This window comes from Arachis ipaensis, chromosome B06 (assembly GCF_000816755.2).
Source record: "Arachis ipaensis cultivar K30076 chromosome B06, Araip1.1, whole genome shotgun sequence".
Classification (NCBI taxonomy): Eukaryota; Viridiplantae; Streptophyta; class Magnoliopsida; order Fabales; family Fabaceae; genus Arachis; species Arachis ipaensis.
Genome location: NC_029790.2, coordinates 89876106 through 89896350, shown reverse-complemented (window position 1 = coordinate 89896350; position 20245 = coordinate 89876106). Strand labels below are relative to the sequence as shown.

The following is a 20245-nucleotide window of genomic DNA, read 5'->3' as shown; positions in this document are numbered from 1 at the left end:
AGTTTATGCAAGTATTAATTTTTTTGTAAAGTAATGTTATATGCACCATTTTGTATATACTTCTTTTGTATATATTTTATCCTTTTTTATTAAAAGTTATACCATACAAAAAGAAATGTATAAAAAATAAATAAAAAATGGTATAAAAATTAATTTTTTTTATTTTAACAAGTTTTGATAAACAAAAATAAAGAGTATCTTATCTAAATTATTTTTACATTTCCATTAATGATTCTATCAGGATTCAACCCCTTCAATTTTTTTTTAAATTTATCGTGTTGCTTTTCTTCAGTTGCAGTGCACTTTGTAATGCTACGTTTGTCTGTTAAAAAAAAAAGTGTAGTAGAAAATTTTCTTATCCACTTTCGGCGGTGACACAGTAGACACTAAGTGAGAAAAAGAACGTAATATAGAGAAAACAGAAAGAATGATAATTACAAAATCCACATATACATGACTTTTGCGAGTAAAGTGTGTTTGCTCCCTTGCCAGATTAAAAAATAAAAATAAAAAATTGGATTCAAAGAACATAGCTTAAAATGCAATAATGGTAATTATGACAGTTCTTTTTGATTGAGAATTACTATTGTAGTTTCAAAGAAGTAGACATGAAAGTAATTGGGAGAAATTTGCGTCATGTGTAATTTGGGTCCTTATCTGCTCAGATATCAGAATTCAGATTGTACCTAAAATCTGCAGGTCTCGTGCGCTAGCTGCGTGAGCCATGTGACCGAAATTTAACGAAGTAACAAAAAACAGATAAAGACAAATTAAAGGTCACTTTTTGTTTCTACAACTTGTTTAATTTGCTGCCTTCTATTTCGTCAACAGGAATTTTAAATATTATCCGGTTGAGAATTTTTGAATGAGAAATCAACAAACATCATTTATTACTGAAGAAAAATATGTAATCAACGCCATTCCCATTCTAAAACACACACTATTGTTGATATGTATAATTTAAAAAAAAAAATAAGATAAGGAATTTTAATTTATATTAGTTATTATGTTAGTTAATAGTCTAATAAATTTTGCTTTATATTTTTAATCAATATTTTTAAATATTATTAATTAATTACTAACTAAAAATAATAAATTATACTGATTTATAATACTACTGTAATTCTAATATACGTTCCTTCTTTCTTTATGTTTTTTTTTCCAAATTAAACAAGACAATTTGAATTCAATTTTTTTTTGGTAGAGATTGCTTTCTTGGTAGAGATTTGAATGCAATTTGATGTCACATTCACTGTCTCAAAGAGTGTATTAGTATCGAGTTTTTCTAAAATAAAAAGTGAACGCTTAATATTTTTGTAATCAAGATAATATAACTTATATATGATAAAAATTATAAATTCAATAATAATGAAATTTTTATATTTATCATTTTACTAATCTTCTATTTTAATAATCTTTTTGACCAGTTAGAATAACTTTTTATATTTAAATTTAAATAGCACAGATCTTAACTGAGGCATAGGCTTATGCACGTGTGATAATGTAACAGGTGGAGAGTGCCAAGGTGCGAACGAAACGACAATGGTGGAAAACCCTTTGAGTTCAGGTTCGAGGACGCTGAGGCTGTTCGGGGTGAACATGGAATGCCAAGAACAACGAGAGACACGTAATAATAACAATAATAATAATAATTCTGAAACCTTCGCACCCTAAAAAATCTCATCGACAAGGACCCACCTCCCCAATTAATTAATATTAGTGATATAATAAATAAATATAATCCCTCCTAATTAATTAATTCGAATCGTCGTTCACCATCGTCACATGCTAAACATGCAAGTGGTGGCTTCTTGCTATATATATATGTCACTGTCTTGTTTAGATTCTCTTCTCTTCTTTTCTTTTTGTTTTCCCCCGGTTGGGGGTAAGCTATGGTATTCCTTCGGTCAATTATATTACAATATAATATAAATAGTATGAGTATGGTGATGTCATTAACATCAAGAGTACCGATGAAAGGAATTGTTAATTATTTTATAAGCGTATCTAGTTTGGAGGTTAGCTAGACCAAGTTGAAGATTATAAAGGATCCTTCTTGTGTTAAATTTGGAATATGAATGCAAATGGAAATGCTTAATTATCCTTTTTCAATTGGATTCTTGTTCCCTCTTAGTTATGCATATCAACTATCATATATAGTAAACTAATTAAGGTGTCAATATGCCAGGCGATGGGGACATGTTCCCAACGAAGTCCGATTCTTCATATATTTGAGATCTAAGAAGCACAGCAAAATTGTACGGAAACTTAAAAGACTATAAGAATTGTCATATGAAATTAATTTCTGTTGGGAATAAGGAGTGGACCATAATCCACTCAATCATGTGTTAAATAATTTGTTATTGTTATTATATTAAAATGTTAATATAATAAGGTCCTTGATTAAATTTAGAGATTTATCATTGTGATAGTGATCATAATATTGAGTGATAAATCTTTTATAATTTAATCTAAATTGTTCTTGGTCATAGGATTATTAAAAAGGACATTAATAATCCGGAAAGATCAATATATATATAATGGTCTTCATTGGATGAAGATTAATAGATCTCATTTATTAAATTATATATATAAATGGTGCATATAGAGATATCACCATTAAACTAACTCACTTTGAGAATTCCTAATGGTTATAATTACCGCATATTTGTCAATAGGATATTCTCAAGATGAACACGGTAATAGAGTTTCCTTTGACCTGCGACTGTCATAGTAATTAACAATGTATTTATTATACTATGATTCCGGATACCTAATACCATAGGGTGCTAGTTGAATGGATATTGGGTATGATTTAAATATTTGTAGAATTAATGATTAGTCAATAAGGAATCCGTCAACTTTCGGTAAAGAGTTTGAGCTCTATGATTATAATGACTGAGATGAATAAAACATTGGCCAAGGGGATTGAATGAATGAAGAAATGAGTTTCTTAGGTTATTCACAGTTCATTATAATAATGGTAACAAGTTAAGTTAGAGTTTGACAATTAAACAATACTCTAAGGGTTAACCAAGAGTTGGAAAGATGGAAGGAATTATACTTTATTTTTCTGAAGTTCTTAGTAAAAATAGATACTTCATACTATCGGGTCGTTGAGAAGTGTTGCTAAACGCCAACCTTGATTAGTAAATTCAGTATGACTAATTTACTACCCCGTTAGTATTGAACCTATGGGGTCACACACTAACGAGTGTTCTAATCTTTGTTGTAGAATTATTTAATTATTATTTTGATTTGATCAAATAAATAATTATATTAATTCAAAATGAAATATTGTTATATTCTTTGTTAACACTAAGAATATAATAATAGTATGATAATTGAGAATTTTAAATGAGATTTGAGAATAATTAGTTATTCTATTTTTAAATTTGGATGAGATCCTAACTGATTATGTTTCAAATTGAGTTATGATATGATTAATAAATTTGAAAGATTCAGATTTAGAATTTTAAGATATGATTCAAATTTGAATTGAGATTCAAATTTAAAATCATTAACAAATCTCATACTATATATATGTGTATGCAAGAGTAGAGGAATCACATAAAAGAGAGAATAACAAGAGTTTTATTCCTTTACCTCTACGCACATAAATGCATGTGAGCCTAATTCTTGGAGAAGAATTTTATGGTGTGCAAAAAGTTGCAAGAGGTTTCTCAATTTAGATCAGATGTCCATTGGTCAAGGAGTTGACAGCAAAGGTTGGTCTCGGTGTGAATACGCATAGAATTTCGTACAATTGAAGAATAAAGTTTTTACTAAAGCGTCTAAAGGTATTTAGATCTAATTGTTTATTATTGAAATATAGTTTAAACACAAAAATAGATCTTTAGGATTACCTTCTTTTCTTCCACTGCGTGTTACGTTATGAACACATGGTAATCCTTCAGTGATATCAGAGCTTTAACTTTTTTGTGTTTAAATTTTTATTCCTATTTTTTTAAAGTTTGTGAATTAATAAGATTAATTCAAATTGTTTTTAAGCATGTGATGTATTTATTTACATTGAGATGATTTTTTAATAAATTAATAGTTAATTTATTTTAATTATTTAATATTTTTTGTTTGTTTCTTATATATATAAGTGTATATATAAAGGTCAAATTTGATTTGATAATTTTTTAAGGCTAAACGTTAGTACATGAAAAATCAAATTTTGATTTGATTGATGTGTTTTGAACACTATAATTTTAGAAATTAGTTTTTGTAATATTCTTGATTATAAAAAGCGGCCTGACAACTAGGAGTTTTATTTTCAAGCTAATAATCAGTGTATACATTTGATGTATTAAGGATTTAATTTTATATTTTTACCTAGACAACCTGGAAGTATAAAATTTAATCCAAGAATACTAGTAGAAATTCTCTAACAATAGAGATAAGTCCTAAAAGTTAGGATATTGTCAAAAATAAATTTATCTCTTCTTTACAAGGAGCAACTTGACAACTAGGACACTTGTACTCAAAGACAGAATTTATTTATGCATATGATGATGTATAAGGAGAATTAATTTTATGCTTGAACCTAGACTACCTAGGGATATAAAATATAATTCAGTTAAATAATTGTCTGACAACCAGATAATTATTTGGGATTATAATTGCATTGGGATACAATTTAATCATGTTTATTTGAAATATGTATGAGTAACAACTTGACAACCAAGATACTCATTCGTAATTCTAAATAATTTTTCAGAAATATAAATTTTTTAATTTACTTTCGTATTTTAAATTTTTAAATATGCCCACCTTTTGTGTGGCATACTTGAAAGTAATATATTGACTACAATTTAGATTTGTTTTTCCAAAAGATTATCATTGAGATGACAATCCTATTGAAATAATATTCTCCAATAAATTTGGTTATGGAATGGTTAGAAGTTGTGAAGTATTTGGAATATTGCTTTACTACAACATGGGTTGTTTTGACAAACATGAGTTTCAATTTCAAAGACAACCTACTATTTATTATTAAACATCTTGAGAAGATGCATGGTGCCCAAAGCAAGATAGCATGACTATCAAAGATTTTATTTAAACTAATGGGAGTATTGGGCAATATATTTTGAATTAAACAACTTTAGAAGTTGAAATGCCATTAGGCAAATGGCTTTTGCGAGAATTATTCTTGCAAGTATTTTTGGAGATTTATTTTGTTACAAACAATTTATAATTGGCCTTAATATGATTAAGGTTTGTGATCCTTTTAGAAAAACTCAATATGAGTATTGAAGATGCGAATCAAAATTGCTCTTAAGGGTTGGTTTGACCAATAATAAAGATATCGAGTATTTTTATTATAAGAGCTTAAAGTAAATTCTCTAATATCTAATTGATATATATTCTATTGAATAGAGAATGAGATTCTCTCCATGCACAAATACTAGTACTCTATGTACTCCATCATGTTTAAGAAACATGAAATTTGATTTAGTTTAACTATCACTGTTTGTTAAATATTTGGACTACGTTTTAGAAATGTTGCTAAATTAACAAATTTCTCACTAAATCAATTTTTTTTATCCATACGAGATATGGAAAAGGCATAAGCTGAAACTCAAGAACATTAGAGTTTGGAGATGTCTTATATGTGTTAAGAGATTGCATAAAAATAGAATTGATATTAGGTCCAATAAATGAGATTTATTGGTTACCCTAAAGAAATAATGAGATTATTTTTATCACTCTTCTTATGACAAAGTGTCTGTGATAATATGTTAAACTCCTTTTTGGAAAAAGGATTCCATCTTAAAGAAAGAGTGGGACTACAATTACTTTTATTAGAATTGTATACCACTCAATAGAGGATATACTTTCTCCTGAAAGTATAAAAAGTTTGATCGTCAAACTAACTTTTTAAAAAAGTAGCCTATTTGTTTAATGATACAATTCTATAAAGATAGATCTAATGGTTACTTAAATTTTTATAATCATGTTCAATAAGGATTGTCCTTAAAATAAAATTATGCACTATTGTAGTGGGAGATTTCATGTTTTGAGAAAACGTGATATTTATTATGCACTTGGTGTATTTTACAAAAGGTCAAGCAAACATGCTCAAGAGCTAAGGTCTTTAAGGTTGAAAGAGTTTTGATAAACACAAATGTGCATTGAAAAATTATACACATAATTGATTGGCTCTAGTGCAAGTGAAAGATTATTGTGATAATAGTATGCCCAAGATCCAATCTATCATGATTGGCTCTCGTGCAAGTGGGAGATTGTTGGAAATAAGGAGTATGACCACTATCCAATCAATCATGTGTCAAATAATTTGTTATTGTTATTATATTAAAATGTTAATATAATAAGGTCCTTAATTAAATTTAGAGATTTATCATTGTGATAGTGATCATAATATTGAGAGATAAATCTTTTATAATTTAATCTAAATTATTCTTGGTCATAGGATTATTAAAAAGGACATTAATAATCCGGAAAGACCAATATATATATAATGGTCTTCATTGGATGAAGATTAATAGATCTCATTTATTAAATTATATATATATATATATGGTGCATATAGAGATATCACCATTGAACTGACTCACTTTGAGAATTCCTAATGGTTATCATTACCGCATATTTGTCAATAAGATATTCTCAAGATGAACACGGTAATAGAGTTTTCTTTGACCTGCGGCTGTCATAGTAATTACAATGTATTTATTATACTTTGATTTCGGACACCTAATACCCTAGGGTGCTAGTTGAATAGATATTGGGTATGATTTAAATACTTGTAGAATTAATAATTAGTCAATAAGAAATCCGTCAACTCTCGGTAAAGAGTTTGAGCTCTATGATTATAATGACTAAGATGAATAAAACCTTGGCCACGGGGATTGAATGAATGAAGAAATGAGTTTCTTAGGTCATTCACAGTTCATTATAATAATGGTAACAAGCTAAGTAGTTTGACAATTAAACCATACTCTAAGGGTTAACCAAGAGCTGGAAAGATGGAAGGAATTATACTTTGTTCTTCTGAGGTTCTTAGTAAAAATAGATACTTCATACTATCGGTTCGTTGAGGAGTGTTGCTAGATGCCAACCTTGATTAGTAAATTCAGTATGACTAATTTACTACCCGCTTAGTATTGAACCTATGGGGTCACACACTAACGAGTGTTCTAATCTTTGTTGTAGAATTATTTTATTATTATTTTGATTTGATCAAATAAATAATTATATTAATTCAAAATGAAATATTGTTATATTCTTTGTTAACACTAAGAATATAATAATAGTATGATAATTGAGAATTTTAAATGAGATTTGAGAATAATTAGTTATTCTATTTTTAAATTTGGATGAGATCCTAACTGATTATGTTTCAAATTGAGTTATGATATGATTCATAAATTTGAAGGATTCAAATTTAGAATTTTAAGATATGATTCAAATTTGAATTGAGATTCAAATTTAAAATCATTAACAAATCTCATACTATATATATGTGTATGCCAAGAGTAGAGGAATCACAGAAAAAAGAGATTAACAAGATTTTTATTCCTTTACCTCTATTCACATAAATGTATGTGAGCCTAATTCTTGGAGAAGAATTTTATGGTGTGCAAAGAGTTGCAAGAGGTTTCTCAATTTAGATCAGATGTCCATTGGTCAAGGAGTTGACAGCAAAGGTTGGTTTCGGTGTGGATATGCATAGAGTCTTCGTACAATCGAAGAATAAAGTTTTTACTAAAGCGTCTAAAGGTATTTAGATCTGATCTATATATTATTGGAATAAAGTTTAAGCACAAAATAGATCTTTAGGATTACCTTCTTTTCTTTCGCTGCGTGTTATGAGCACATGGTAATCCATCAATTTCTTGATGTTAAACTTTTAAGGCATAAGACTAAATATCTATAGGATTCTCTAAAATTCACAATGTCCATCGATTTAGTTTTTACGATTTTAATTAAATTATTGCTGTTTTTAAAATTGAATTTCGGACACTATCAGACCATCTCCAGTCAAAAACTCATTTCAGTCTCTATTTATGGTCAATTGATCATAAAAAATAACTCCGCATCAGTTTTTGCGTGATAAACAGTAAATAAAAATTTAAAGTATCTCTTTCTTCTCCTAATGGAAGAACTAACTTTAGTCCCTATTGTGACTCCACTTAATTAATTAATTAATTAAAATAAATAATTCGAGATTAAACTAATTTGTAAAATACACAATATAAAAAAAGCATAGTGGAACTCTATAGTTAACAAGTATTGTGAAATTATTATATGTGTTCAATTAAGTCTTTTTTCAACGGTTGATGCTGCTGCATCACTACAAGAAAAAGGCCTGTCGGCACACTTTTTTCTTGCTACGCTTTTAAAGCGTGCCCAAAAGTGGTCAATGGCCACGCTTTTGCGAGGGTGGCCACTGATTTGTGATTTGGCCACGCTTTTTTTTGCCACGCTTTAGAGAAAAATCGGTACGCTTTTATGAGTGGCCACTTATTTGAAATTTGGCCATGCTTTGGGAAATCGACACGCTTTTACGAGGGTGGCCACTGATTTGAAATTTGGCCACACATTTTTTTGCCACGCTTAAAAAGCGTGACCATAGAAGGAAATCGGCACGCTTTAAAAGTGTGGCTATAGTGTGTTTATTTTAGCACCGTAAAAAAAACGTGCCGATAGAGTTCCCTCCTCTAAAATTTAGTTTCCCACTCATTTTTTTTGCACTTAACTTTTTTTTTTCTAAGTTTTCAAATTTTAACCCTAAATGATAATAACAACACACTAGTTTCATATAATTTCTTTTTTTAACTTTTAATTTCCTATTGCGCCAGGAAGGATGAAACCTAAATTCGTCAAATGCCTATGTAGATATGATATACAATTTTAAGATGACTTGTGATTTTATTTTTTTCACCATTCAATATTTTTTCCTTCTTTTTTCGTTATCTTTTTTTTTTCATTACAAAATGTGTATTTTTTTTTATAATTTCTTTATTTTTAAATCACATAACTTTGTTAGAGTACACTTAATTCTTATGTTACCAAATTATACTTAACAAAATTAGTTTAAGATAATTTGATTAATTTTACAGTTTGTACATTGTATTAATAATTAGTTATTTAATATTCTTAAAAAATATAACAAATTATAATTTAGAATCAAAAGTATTTAATGTAAACTCAATATTCATATTTAAACTAAATTTAATATCAAAGTATGAATTAAAACTTTAAATGTTATCATTTGAATTTCTTAGTTTCTTTGGTTTTGATAAAAGTTAGAACAAAGTTAAAGAAATGAATAACTAAGCAAAAAATCTTTTTAACACTAAAATTCACTTTCAAACCCTAAACATACAGCGCCGTCACTTCATCTTCACTCTCGAACCCAGCAGTTTCCTTCGGCGTTCATTGTTCAGCTTCATCGCACCCAGCATCCTTCATCGCCATCATCGTCATCTTCGTCGCGTTCATCACTGCCCTTCATCTCACCCAGCCTTCATCGCCTTCGTCGCACCCAGCCTTCATCGCCGTAATCGTCATCTTCATCAAGCAGTCGTTGTCTTGAGCTTGCCGTCGCCATCACCATGGTCTTCCTCGAGCTTGCAGTCGCCGTCATCTTCGTTGAGCAGTTGTTGTCTTCCTCGACACTGCTTTGAATGGCTTTTCTTTGAAAGGTTCAGAAAACCCTAACCTCCATCACGCTACCATCTATCTCCCGTCACCACCCTTGGCACTCAAGATCGCAACCAGGTTCGTCCTTGCTGTTTTGCTTATCGTCCTTCTCGTCATTCTGCTCGGAAAGATGCTCGCCTCTGTCTCGCGGTTCTGCTCGCCAGGTCTCGCGGTTCTGCTCGCCGTGCTGCTCGAAGGTTAGTGCTCAGTTGTGCTGTTTTACTACTAAGATGATTTTTATTTTGAAAAGCTTATTACATGTTCCTACTCTTGAAAAGAACTTAATCAGTGTTTTCAAATTTTGTTTAGATAACAATGTGTTTTTCGAATTTTATACGTTCTCAAAAATCAAAATGCTGACGTATAAAACTGAATTAAAATGCACTGTTCTTTTAATATGCATTCTTGCTAAATGCTAATACGAAACACCCGTTTTCAAGGTTTTTCCCTTTATTTTTTTTGAAACATCCATTTTGTCCATATTGTTATAAAAATGTATTATATAAACACACTAAAGTTTATTTATCATATTGGTTACTATGAACCTTTCATTTCTATGCATATACAAATTAGACAAATTAAACCAAAATTTTCTAAACTATAATTGGAAGTTTCTAACCAAGTAATTTGGATGATCATTGAAAGTACAAAACACAGAAAGAATAGGACTCGAGAACTTGTGCAGGAAATAGAGTTTTCAACCTTAGCATGATGGGATATTGTATGTATATTGAAGGAAGACCACCGCTTTTTGTCTAGTTGAAGCTTGTGTTAATTGTTTGATCTGATAATTAGAAATTGGAAATAGAAAAAAGTGATGCTGAAGCTACCAACTGTAATTTTGAAGCTTCTTCGTATATTGTCTTGTGGTTGGGCAATTACTATATATTACAATTTCGCTTTTCCTGGACTTAAGAAACTAACACTAATATTTACTCGAGCTTCAACCTGATCTTTAGAGCGACATATACACTAATATTAATTTTTTTTCAATTTCTACTTTTAACCTGAATTTGTACTGTTGATTGCTTAATTTGCTGCTTCGCATGAGTTTTTCTTTCAATTTTCATAGATAAATAGAATGAAATAAGTATATGTGTTCAATTCAATTTATTGTAGGAGCTGACCTTCTATTTTTCTTAGTTTCTATTCAAATAAAGTATCTGTTGAATTAGGATATAGGTATGTTATCAATGGTGCTAGATAAAAGAGTGCCAAGGGGAGCATATATGGTTCTGAACATGTATAGAGACTATTTCTTTTGTGTTTGATATGTGTTTTTTGTTCTAATGGCTGAGTATGCAATATTGCGGGATCTAATTAAAGTTTCCTTGCCATTTTCATGTTTAATCAATTTGGATTTAAAATTGGATTTGTTGGACTTAATTGAAGTCGCTTTTATAACATGTACTAACCAAGATTATTTAAAATTCTACAGGGCAGTGATAAAAATAATGGAGCTCATAATGGATGATCACACTACTCATGAAATTTGATATTTTGTAACTAAGTATATAAAAGAAGTAGATATGTGACACTTGTTGGAATTGCAATTCTTGTTTACTTGTTATGACTTTACTTTTTGGTACTTTGTCATCAAAGCCTACTTTTGTGGTGACAAGTTTTATATGTATGTCTTTTTTTTTTATGGAAAAGTTTATATTTGTTGGATTTGTTCAATATATATAATTTTGTTTTGGTCTATGAATTTAAAATTATATAGAATTTTGCAGGAAATATTAGGAAGATTAATGAAAAAAAAACTTCTGACCAAACTTATGGGCACGCTTAAAAAGGGTGGCTATATCTTAATTTTGGGCTCAACAAGCACGCTTAATAAGCGTGGCCATAACTTGGCAATCGGCACGCTTTAAAAGCGTACCCATATACTCATCTATTGGCACATTTTCTAAGTGTAGCCGTATCTTTTCGTATTTATAAATAGCCATGCTTTTGGAGCATAGCCATATGTTTACCCTATTGGCACGTTTAAAAAGTGTAGCCATATCTTCCCCTATCGGCAAGCTTTTAAAGAGTACCAGAGCATACATTTTGGGACGTTTTAAAAGCGTGGCAATATGTGCACTTTTCGGTACGCTTTTAAGCGTACCTATAGGTTAAGACCTATGGCCACGCTTTTTAAGCGTGGCAAGAGATGAAAGCGTACCAACAAAAAAAATATGCCGATAGATCCACAAAAGCGTGGCAATAGAGCAACTAGCATGCTGGCGGATGTGACCCTTTCAAAAGTGTGCCGATAGCTCAAAAAGCGTGGCGAAAAGCTATCGGCATGCTTTTTTGCACTTTTTGGCACGCTTTTAAAGCGTGGTAGAAAGCTTATTTTCTTGTAGTGCATATTCCGAAGTTGGGCATTTATTTAGAGAAATTGATGGTAAAATGCAAAATTTTTCTCTCCTAACTGAGGTAATTAATATAAATTATTAATTAAATAGATATATAATTATTTAATATAATTAATTATTATAATTATTAATAAATTTGCTCTAATAGTTTCTCAACTCTTTTCAGTAGTAATGACTTAATAAATGGAGTGACGAACTAGCATTCTCTTACTACACTAGATATTAGTGAAATAATGTCATTTATTTTTATTGGCATTCCAATTAAAGTAGACACAGCCAATCAAAATATGTGTATAAATTATTTTATCAAACGACATAGTTTTGTGCTGATTGAATGCTAAAAGTAAATGACATCATTTTATCATTATGCAATGTGGCAAAGGAGTGCCAACTCATTAATCTGTTTCCTAAGTTACTGCTAAAAAAGGATCGAGAGATTATTACAGTATTTGGAGTAGTTTAATCTTAGAAACAACAATAGTAAAATAAAATTTTATGGACCAAATTAGTAAACAATGTGAATCTCAAGAATTACTTTTTGAGAATTTAGTCCATAAATTATGATTTTTGTGTTTAAAGTTTTTATAGAAAATCTAATAGTTTTTGGTATTTTTTATTTTAAAAATTGACTTTAACATTATAAAAAATTTAAAACCGTCTTTTTAAAAAAAAAATTAATTTTTAAATAAATTTATCCACCAAAATTACCCTCATCTCAATCTAACCCATATCCCCACCTACTCGTAGGCTTGTACACGGATCAAATTGAATATAGCCGAAATCTCAATTCGATCACAAAAATCATCGGATCAGATTAGATACGATATCCAAATTTTTAAAACTTGGATCTGAACCAATCTGCACATTTGCATATAGAAACGGATCGGATATCGAATATATTCGCAAAATAAAAAAATATATTCAAAATCTTATGAAGGTTGTAGAAGGCTTAAAGAAGGGGGTTGAATCTATGGCCTTCTTTTACTTTAATGAAATAACCTTTTAATTACAAACATTCAATCTGAATCTGTTTGAACTCAGTAGCAGAAAATTTATGAGACAATTTCATTTTGTCTCATGAATATCAGAAAACAGAATAGAAAAGGGAAGAGAGAAGCTGACACCATCATGTATCATGGTTCAGTTGTCTTGTGCAATGCAATTTACATCTAGTCTCCACCACAAAAGTGGTGGAATTTCCACTATAGTTAGGGTATTACATACACCAATTCCATAGTATTGACACAATCCTTTCCTTCTCAGGTTTTTACTTAACTTGTCTTGGCTATGCTAATACCTAACTTTTCACTCTTAGTGCTTAACTAACTAAGAAAGGGATACCTCACTGGTACAAGATACAAGACATAAAAATAACCTAAAGAGATCTGAAATCACTCTAGGCTTTTCACTCAAGTATATCACTCAGCCTTTTTACTCTCATTGGTTTTTTCTTGATCTTTCTCTTTTGCCTTTTACCACTCAAGAAATTACAGAAAGATATACATTAAAAATGAAAATTACAATCTATAAAACATGAAAGAGATTGATGCTTCAACAGCCTCTGTTGCTATGTGTTGAACCGGATTTACTTGACTCTGATTGAGTTCCTCATTCTGACAGAATGCTTCTTTAACTAGAGAGCACTGTCCAAGTTGATGAACTCTTCAGAGAAAACTTCTTAGAACAAAAACTTCAAACCTTGGTTCTCTCTCCTTGCCTGCAGAAGCAAGAAATTTTTTTTGTATCTCCTTGCATGTTGCTGAGTTGCTCTCTTCCAAGTCAACTTCTCGAGCTGTGTGTTTCACCAACTTCCCATTTCACTATTTTCAATTAATCCTCAATTTAGGAATATTGGGATAGCCCCTTTTGCTTGACCGAATACATCAGAAAGGCAAAGATGAAAGATGTTCAATGGTAAACCCAGATCTAAACCATTGAGTTACTACTTTGTCCCCAAGAAATAATCCTGGCCTTTGATTCACAGCAGTATTTATCAGACATCCCTTTCTCCATTTATCTCAAATTGGAGTGGCAGAGATTTAGAGAAGGAGAAGAGAAAGTAAGATGCATACAAAAGGAAATGAATCCCTTTAGCTTTTGACTTAGCTTGATATGGTTTGATGTGTGTGATTAGACCTCAACCTTTTTGCTTAACCCTTCTTTTTCTTTCTTCTTTGGTGAATGACTTAGGAACGAAGCTCTCTCTCGTCTCTCTGAGTTTGACCGAAATGAAAATGGTGAACGTTGCCTTTGGAGAATTAACTTGGAGAGATCAACTTGAGTGATATTCCTTGGGCTTGGATTTTGTTCACTTACCACTCAGCTCATTTGATTTTTGAACTCCACAACTTCGGGATTTTAGTGTTTTACATAGCCCACCCACTTTGGTTTTATTTTCCATCCTATTGGCTGCTATTTTTGTTTTCTTTGGCCTGCAATCACTAATCAAGCTCAATGAAAACTAATTGGATGATTAACCCAATAGACTAATGTTTGTCATAATCAAATTAAGTTAGTTAAATTCTTAACTCAACAATCTCCCCCTTGATGACAAACATATTTGTAATATAGATCAAAAGGAATTGAATTTGGATAAAGTTAAGAAACTTCCCTTTGAGTGATGTCACTTTCTTTTGTGTTGCTCCCCCTCTTCCTTTCAAGAGTTTTTCCCCCTAGATTTATGCTCTTCTCTTCGTTCCTGTTTGCATGTACTCTCAAGAAACACAATAATGGACTATATACAATATGTTATCCATTGATGAAGCAATCAGCAAGGCTTTCAAGCAATTTAACATCTATGAACCTGAATCAAGGGATTGTGCAAACAACCAAATATATCTACCCCAAAACTAAACCAAATATATAAGCAATAATAACAGATATCCAGCCCAAAACTGCTCAAAAACTGAGCAATACAGAACATGAAGACTAGCAATGTCAAAACAGAGCAATAAATCAAACAGAGCAACAAATTATGTAAAGCAAATTACATAATTACATGCTACTACTCTCCCTTTTGTCATCAAGGGTGGAACAAAAGTAAACCAAAAATAAAGAAAAAACCTACAACAGAATGTTAGTGTAAAACCCAAAATAAGTAGGTAACTGAAATTAAGTGCAATAGTTGTTAAAAGTATTACAGTCATCCGAGGTAATCATAGAGAAATCCAAAAAATACAACAACAGTTTTATGAGACAAAAGAGAACAAAAGGCTGCAGTAACATGAGACAATTTCAGGCATCCAAACCATCCTCCTCAGAACCTGCCTCTTCTTCAGGATCAGTGGCAGCATTGTCATCCTCTTGGAGATTGTCAATGAATTTCATGAAAACTGCCACTCTATCTCTTGATTTTCTGAGGAAGTTCTCATGTTTCACAGCAAGTTTCCTCTTTTCTTTGCTCATAGCAATCAGATGGTTTGAATGAGAAATAAATTCCTACACCACATCCTTAACAACTTTATATAGAACAGTTTTGTGTCCAGTGGAGGCCGAAGTTCCCATGGTGGATGGAGGAGGAGATTCTTCAGGAATGAAATCATCATTATCATCATCAAGAACCACCCTTTCAGAATGAGTGGGTCCCTTTTTCTACTGTTTAACTGAACCACCTCCTTTTAGATAAGAGTGTCTATTTTCATATGATTCATTTGACAAGTCAACACTAAAATGCTAAAAAATACAGGTTAAGAACATGCCATAAGGAAGAGCATCATCCTTCTTCTCACTTCTAACACAATTAAACATATACCTTACCATTAAATAATTAAAGAAAATTTCAGTTTTTGTGAGAATGGCATACAAAACTAGAGTATCACAGTACGACACCTTGTGATATGAACCACTTTGAGGAAGGATGATATGGTTCACTATGCGGTGCACGAGAGTGACCTAAGGCTTTGTGAGTTGGAGTGATGCCATCAATCAAAGAAATACGTTCACCTACAAAGGCCAGAACATCATGAAAAGAGAGGATGATATGGCTCACGACCTTTTACATAGAAATGAACAGTCTCCTCATGGTAAGTCATATTAGCATAAAACTCTTTGACTAAAAGTGGGTACACTGGCTTTTTGATGTCAAAAAGATGATTCCAGTCCAAAAATTCCAAATTTTCAACAAAAGAAAAACCTTTCTTTTTCAGATTGGGTAAATCAGCAAGAAAAGAGGGAAACAGGGTATGGTATTGAATAACTCCTTCATAGAAATTATTATTCATGGCAGACCTAAATCTGTAAGGGTTATAGTTTGAGAGGGTCATGAAGTGTGATTTGTGTGCAAAGGGGTCAATGTCGGGTTCCTTAACAGATTTAAGAGAGATACAAGGTTTACCTCTTTGAGGACAAGTAGGAATAGACCTTGGCTTAGGTTGAGTTGACGCATGAACTGGTTCTTCAGCAGCAGCAGGGCGTTTGCCTTTTGATGAACTGAGTTTCAAAGAACTAGGTTTTGAAGGAGGCTCCTTTGGCGGTGGCGTTGGCTTGGCAGAGGAAGGATATCTTGGTATGGTCTTGGTCCATGCCATAGGGTTAGAGCCAGCAAGAGATGTAGGAGAAGATGGTGATGGAGTGAATGTCTGGTCTCGTGAACGAGTAGAAGCTTTAGAAGGTTTAGGAAGCTTGAGAAGCCTTTCACAAGGGGGTTTCTGCTGAATAACTTTCTTCCTCATTAGGTTTGGCCCTGGTTTTTGTAAAAAAAGAAGCACTAAAGGTAGTGGGGGAAGAAACTGAAGGGTTGGTGGGAGGCTTTATGAAGAGAGAGGTTTAGTAACTGCTATAAAGGAGGTTTCTTGTACCCATGCAACTGCGTCACTGTGACTTGACACTGAGAGCGCTAGCGCGCTCTGTGCGCACACACAACCAACGAAGTTTTGCAAGTTGTGCGCACGCACAGCCTGGTGCACACGCACACGATGGAAGGTGCATTCTGTTGAGGGCGTTCGCATACCTTGTGCGTATGAGCAGAATGAAAATTTTTACTTACTGTGCATACGCACACCTCTATGCGTACGCACACTTCTTGAAAATTCCTTTGGGCGTGCGTACGCACAACCCTATGCGTACGCACACTGCCCTATTTTTTTAATAAAAAAACCTTATTTTTAATGGTTTCACCTTCCCGGCAAGCTTGTAAACTTCTGTGACACTCATCTAAGACTCCTTGGCCTGTTTTTGGATGTCAAAACATAGAGAAGGTCCTATGTGAATTTAATTCAGTATTTCTGGTAAAAGTTAGAGAATGGAGGCTTAGGTTTCTGGTGTACTGAGGACGGATTAGCTGAGAGAAGTGAGGAAGTACTGTAATAACGATTGATATAAGAATTGTGGAATTTATGAATTGACAGTGGTTGAGATGAGTCTGGGACTCAGAATGGAATGATGGATCACTGATATATTGAATGAAATGATTTAAAAACCACTGATGTATTGTTTTTAAACTGAGATTTATTGAGACGTTATGCGACTGGAAGGGACGGCTTGGCTGGATCCCGCCTGTCGAGGTCGCGGCGGCGGCGTAAGGGTAGTGGTTCATCCCGCTTACGTTGAGATTTGAGGTCTGTGGCAGAGTATCCCGCTCGCATCCCTTCAGAATCTCAAGAGTGTGTGCGGGCATTATATCCCTGAACCGTGGGCCGGGGCACGATATCCCTAGGGGGTACCTAATGTATTCATGACCGAAAGGTGATGTTTCCAAGGAGATGTGTCGGGTTGGTAGTTGAACCGACGATGTGATATCACAGCCAAATAGGACAGACATTCATCATTTGCATATTCTATCTGTTTGTTTGCTTTGCTAACTTAAAATTGCTTGCTTAATTCTATAACATGTCCAATTGCCTATTTCAATTACTTGACACATATGCTTATACTTGTGCTTTACTTACATTGTAGTAATTATGTATTCTACTGGGATTGAGGAGGTTTGAAAGGTGGTGACGATGGGATCGCATGCAGGATAGGTTGGTGAAGGCTGTGGGATAGCGGATAGTTGTTAGTTTAGAAATCCACTAAGATGGATTACCATTTTTTTTTGTTTAAAGTTAATGTTTTAAATTTAATTATATGCTAAGCTTTAATCTCATGATGGATATGAAGCTCTAGGATTGCCTCTGGTGTCCAAGAGTCTTATATCTTACATCACTGGGCACTGTTACCATACTGAGAATCTCCGGTTCTCATACTATATTCTGTTGTTGTTTTTCAGATGCAAGTCGCAACCCACCTCAGTGAGTTGCTTGGTGGTGACAGAGCGGATGATCTCTATCCCGTTTTGAAGTCTTTTTGATGATTTTGTTTAAGATCTCTCACTTTTGTATTTATCTTTGCCTTAGAGGCTTACTTTGAGAGAGATATTTTGTATAAGCTATTTTACTTTCAAAACTCTGTATGTCTGTATGTACTAGTCGGCTTAAACTCCACGAGCTGCGGCTTGTATCCTTTGACTATTATACCTATATTTTGTTATCTTATATCTTTATCTTGTGCTTCGATTAGTGTAGCTTCATGTGAACGTTTTGCGCTTTTCAAACTCTGTTTTTGAGCTTAATTCTTCATCGGGCTTCTAGAATTATTACTCCTTCTATATATATTTATGTATAAGCCTTAGATTTGTCGTAAGTTCTGATTAACCTTTGCTTTACGGCATGAGGTAAGACTTAGGGTAATTAGGGTGTTATATTTAGTGGTATTAGAGTGGTTCGTCCTCGTGAGCCTAAGGGATGGACCGATTGTGTTTAATTGCATACTCTGTGTCTTTTCTTTGATGCTATTAGGGTTATCTGTTTGATATATGCATAGCATGCTTGTTTGTGAGTGCCTTTTTGGGATAATTGAAGCACTATACTTTTGGTATTGAGACTAATCACCCTGATATCGATTGTTTAGTGTAGACAGGAACCCTAATGGCTACTCACGGACGAGGTCGTACTCGTACACGGGGAGGAACTGAGAATGACTGACCGACCGATAACCATGCTGAGTTCATGGTAACGATGGCCAACTTGGCTAATACCATGGAAGCGAATGCTGCTGCAACTTTGCAAGCTGTGCAGAGATTGGGTCAACCGGCGGGAAACAGAAGCGAATTTGGGGATGGAAATGGAAATGGAAATGGAGACGAAAATGATAATGACTTGGGAGGTGCTCCAATGACCTTGGCTTCGTTTCTGAAAGTTCACCCACCGACTTTCATAGGTTTAAACAACCCCACTGAGGCGGATAATTGGTTCCAAGCTATGGAGCGTGCGTTGGAAGCTCAGCATGTTCCGGCTAACCAATTTGTAGAGTTTGCGGCGTATCAACTTCTCGGAGATGCTCAACACTAGTGGCAAGGAGAATGCCGCTTACGGCAGCTTCAGAATGCTAACATTCCTTGGAATGTTTAATAGACGGCCTTCTACAAGAAACATTTTCCTGAATCGGTAAGAGAAGCTAAAGAATTGGAGCTTTTGCAGCTGAAGCAAGGCTCATTGTCAGTAGCAGAGTACACAAGCAAATTTGAAGAGCTCTGTAGGTTCTCAAGGGTATGTCTGGGGGCCCCTGAGACTTATCAGAGTTGGAAATTGTTCATACCCTGGGTCGAGCTATCCGACCCGGGATGATCGGCGACACAACGACCAACCTCTTCAGGTCAGACTACCCGACGTCTTCTAAAAGAGCTCGGCCAAATCGACAGGAAAGCCCAATAAAGGGCCCAAATAGAGGAACACGACCCAAATCCAAAGGCAATCCCAGCCTATAGAGATAAAGGCGGTTCCCTTGAAGATAAGCTGACTTCATCCAAAACAAGATAAGATAAGATAAGATAACTAACTTATCTTATCAGAAAGGTCAGCCCACACTACTATAAATACACTGGAGCACCCAGGTATAACTCATACTCTGATTCTACAATAAACCTGTTTAATACCCATGCTAACTTAAGCATCGGAGTCTCTTGCAGGTACCCCCCACCCTCCGGTGGCCAAGGATCAGCAGTGCAGCAAGCCCAACAAGTCGGATACGTCATCTCCGACTAGTACAGAAGATCTCATCCGAGATCGACCTCCAGTTTCAGGTAACCCTCGGAACATTGGCGCCGTTGCCGGGGAACCTGAAAGTTATCCCAAAACCATGGTGGACGGCCATGACAACGACCACGACTCGGATCTGGAAAATAGAACACAGCACAAGAACGCGGACACTACGCTAAAGGATACCCCGAAATC

At 33.4% G+C, this 20245-nt stretch overlaps 1 protein-coding gene across 3 annotated transcripts in view; it reads left to right on the top strand.

Moving 5' to 3' along the window:
• Window positions 1–2108, top strand: part of LOC107647035 (B3 domain-containing protein At2g36080-like) — a 3163-nt gene extending 1055 nt beyond the window's left edge. Inside the window, exons 2-3 of one of the 3 annotated variants that reach the window (XR_002348942.1) lie at window positions 700–776; window positions 1511–2108. Coding sequence is in view for 2 of the 3 variants with exons in the window: in XM_021104587.1 (XP_020960246.1) it covers window positions 1484–1674 (191 nt within the window). In the remaining variant the exon portion in view is untranslated. Of the gene's footprint in view, window positions 1–699; window positions 777–1483 lie in introns of all 3 variants that reach the window. The other 2 variants (XM_021104587.1, XM_021104588.1) reach the window with 2 other exon arrangements.